Here is a 2,500-nt window from a genome sequence, read left to right as displayed (position 1 = left end):
AATGGACTGGCGGGGCTTAAACTGGGCCTCTCCTAATTAACCTCGGGGGAAACACACGTTTTAGATTTCTGGTGATGTGCCGTAATACATGTCTCTAATTAGGCTCTGAAAACTTGCTCACATATGTATGTGTGTGTGTGTGTGTGTGTGTGTGTGTGTGTGTGTGTGCGCGTGCATGTATACATGCCTACGAGAAAATGTACAGTATGTGTACATCCCTTTGCGCTTGTGTGACTGTGTGTATGTGTGTGTGTGTGTGTGTGTGTGTGCGTGTGTATGTGTACCTCTCTGAGCGTGTGTGTGTGTATGTGTGAGAAAACATAACTACTAGCACATGCATGTGTGCACCCTTTTAAGCCTATGTACAGTAACTGTGTGTGTGTGTGTGTGTGTGTGTGTGTGTGTGATTTCCAGCTGCTCATTAGGTGTGGGTGAGAGGTGAGTCACATGGGGGATGCTGCAGTGTGGCGTGATTTGCTGCAGGTTACACGGCTGTATGATGTGGTCAACAACCTGACTGCCTCATACATTAATCATCTCACATGTACACACACACACACACACACACAAATAAGCCCCCCACCCCCGGCCCATACACACACACACACACACAAACACACACAAGCACCCCCCGCCCACACACCTACAGTACATGTTCTTGCATACACATACTCATACGTTCTATACAACACCTGGCCCTACCAAAGCTGTCCATGCGGTCAGTAACATTATGAACCTTGCCGAAATTGTAACTAGTGCAATCTCTGCTAAGTGTGCTATTATCACTGTGAATCGAGGCGACCAAACGACTCCGAGAAATTATGGCAAAATTGCTAATTTAACATTAGAACACGCCTGATTTTTTTAATCAGCACGTTACAGTTTGTCTAACAGCTTCTACTAGAGCAAGAGGACAATATTTGGCAAACGCTACCGTTAGATCATTAACACTAATTGTTTGCTCCTTCAGTCCCAATGGATAATGAAACATATTTTCCAAGACCCAGAGGAGAAGCCTCTCGGTTAGCCTACATTTAAAGTTGCAAACTCAGAAAACCTGTGGGGAAAATAAACACTCCGACCAGCTTTATAGCTAAATTAAATGACTAATTTAGCTATAAAGCTATCAACTGCTGGTTTGAAACAGTGCTGCTTTGGCAAGTGAAGCAGAGAGCCAAGAAAAGATAATGAATTAAAAGATGTAGGAGTGGAGAAAGAGAAAGAGAAAAGCTTATGTGCTGCTACGGAGAGCCACGTGTGCAGATACAAGCAGAGGTGTAGGCAAGCCTACACATGACAGAAGTAGAATTCTAAAGAATGTCTTTGCCCCCCCATGAATAACTGTTTATTGATAATCGTGATTATAATTTTGACCAAAATATTCATTGTGATTATGACTTTTGCCATAATCAACTAGACCTAACAGACACTTTCTCTCTCTCTCACACACACACACACACACACACACACACACACACACACACACACTCACCGAGAGCTTGAGAGGCGAAAGCTGCCATTGCGCTCTGCAGTCTGTCTGGTCTGAGGGCCTGAACCACCAGCACCTGCAGAGAGAGGAGAAAGAGATAAAGAGACACAGAAGGAGGGAGAAAGAGAGAAAGACAGAGAGAGGGAGAAAGAGAGAAAGACAGAGAGAGGGACAAGAGGAGAAAGGGAGAGAGAGGGAGAAGGAGAAAGACAGAGAGAGGAAAGAGCAAAACAAGTAGAGGAAAAGGGCAAGAAGAAGGAGACGTTACAGTGAAGACTCAACCAGCTTGTTGTAGGAAACACAAGCAACATCACACACAAACAAACAAACAAACAAACAAACACACCATGATGGGTACATATGTCATGCTGTGCTTCTGACAATTCAGAGCTACCTACTCATTTTCTGACTATTGCAGAAAGTGGAGTGGTGTGTGTGTGTGTGTGTAGGAGTGTGTGTGTGTGCCTCTGACCTGCTGGAAGAGAGAGATCTTCTTAGCGACGGTGTTGGGGAAGTCCTGTTCACAGCATGAGCTGCGTGAGAAGGTGAGCCACAGGTCTCCATCACTCAGGCACAGAGTCTGGTACAGCACTGGGAACGTGCTCTACAGGAGAGAGACACAGGGGCTCCATGAGTGGGGGAGTGGGAGTGTGTGTATGTGTGTGTGTGTGTGTGTGTGTGTGTGTGTGTGTGTACATACAGTATGTGCATGTATGTGTGCGTGCATGCATAGGTGTGTGTGCATGATCAGGAATATTCTCTGGATAAAACTGAAGAAGCACATGCAAAAATGTGTACAGTGTGTGTGTGTGTGTGTGTGTGTGTGTGTGTATGTGTGTGTGTGTGTGTGTGTGTGTGTGTGTGTGTGTGTGTGTGTGTGTGTGTGTGTGTCCACCTTGAATAAAGCCACTGCTGGGTGTCTCTCTTGGTCGATCCAGGATGGAATCTGTTCCCTCGTAGACTTCTGGGAGTCCTGGAGAACAAACAGAAAATAAACACTGACCTTAACCC

General features: G+C 45.5%; 2 protein-coding genes across 2 annotated transcripts in view; both read right to left on the bottom strand.

Moving 5' to 3' along the window:
- LOC134099628 (cytoplasmic dynein 2 heavy chain 1-like) overlaps positions 1–2,457 on the bottom strand; it is a 151,438-nt gene extending 148,981 nt beyond the window's left edge. Inside the window, exons 1-3 of the mRNA XM_062552568.1 lie at positions 2,385–2,457; positions 1,962–2,093; positions 1,493–1,565 (exon numbers count right to left, since the gene is read on the bottom strand). Coding sequence (XP_062408552.1) covers positions 1,493–1,520 — 28 coding nt within the window. The 5' untranslated portion in view covers positions 1,521–1,565; positions 1,962–2,093; positions 2,385–2,457. The remainder of the gene's footprint in view (positions 1–1,492; positions 1,566–1,961; positions 2,094–2,384) is intronic.
- The window catches only part of dync2h1 (dynein cytoplasmic 2 heavy chain 1), a 135,490-nt gene continuing 134,743 nt past the window's right edge, over positions 1,754–2,500 (bottom strand). Inside the window, exons 77-78 of the mRNA XM_062551939.1 lie at positions 1,962–2,093; positions 1,754–1,774 (exon numbers count right to left, since the gene is read on the bottom strand). Of these exons, the coding sequence (XP_062407923.1) occupies positions 1,754–1,774; positions 1,962–2,093 (153 nt within the window). The remainder of the gene's footprint in view (positions 1,775–1,961; positions 2,094–2,500) is intronic.

Source organism: Sardina pilchardus, chromosome 13 (assembly GCF_963854185.1).
Source record: "Sardina pilchardus chromosome 13, fSarPil1.1, whole genome shotgun sequence".
NCBI lineage: Eukaryota > Metazoa > Chordata > Actinopteri > Clupeiformes > Clupeidae > Sardina > Sardina pilchardus.
Note: the sequence above shows the minus strand (reverse complement) of the source record. Positions and strands in the feature narration are given on the sequence as shown.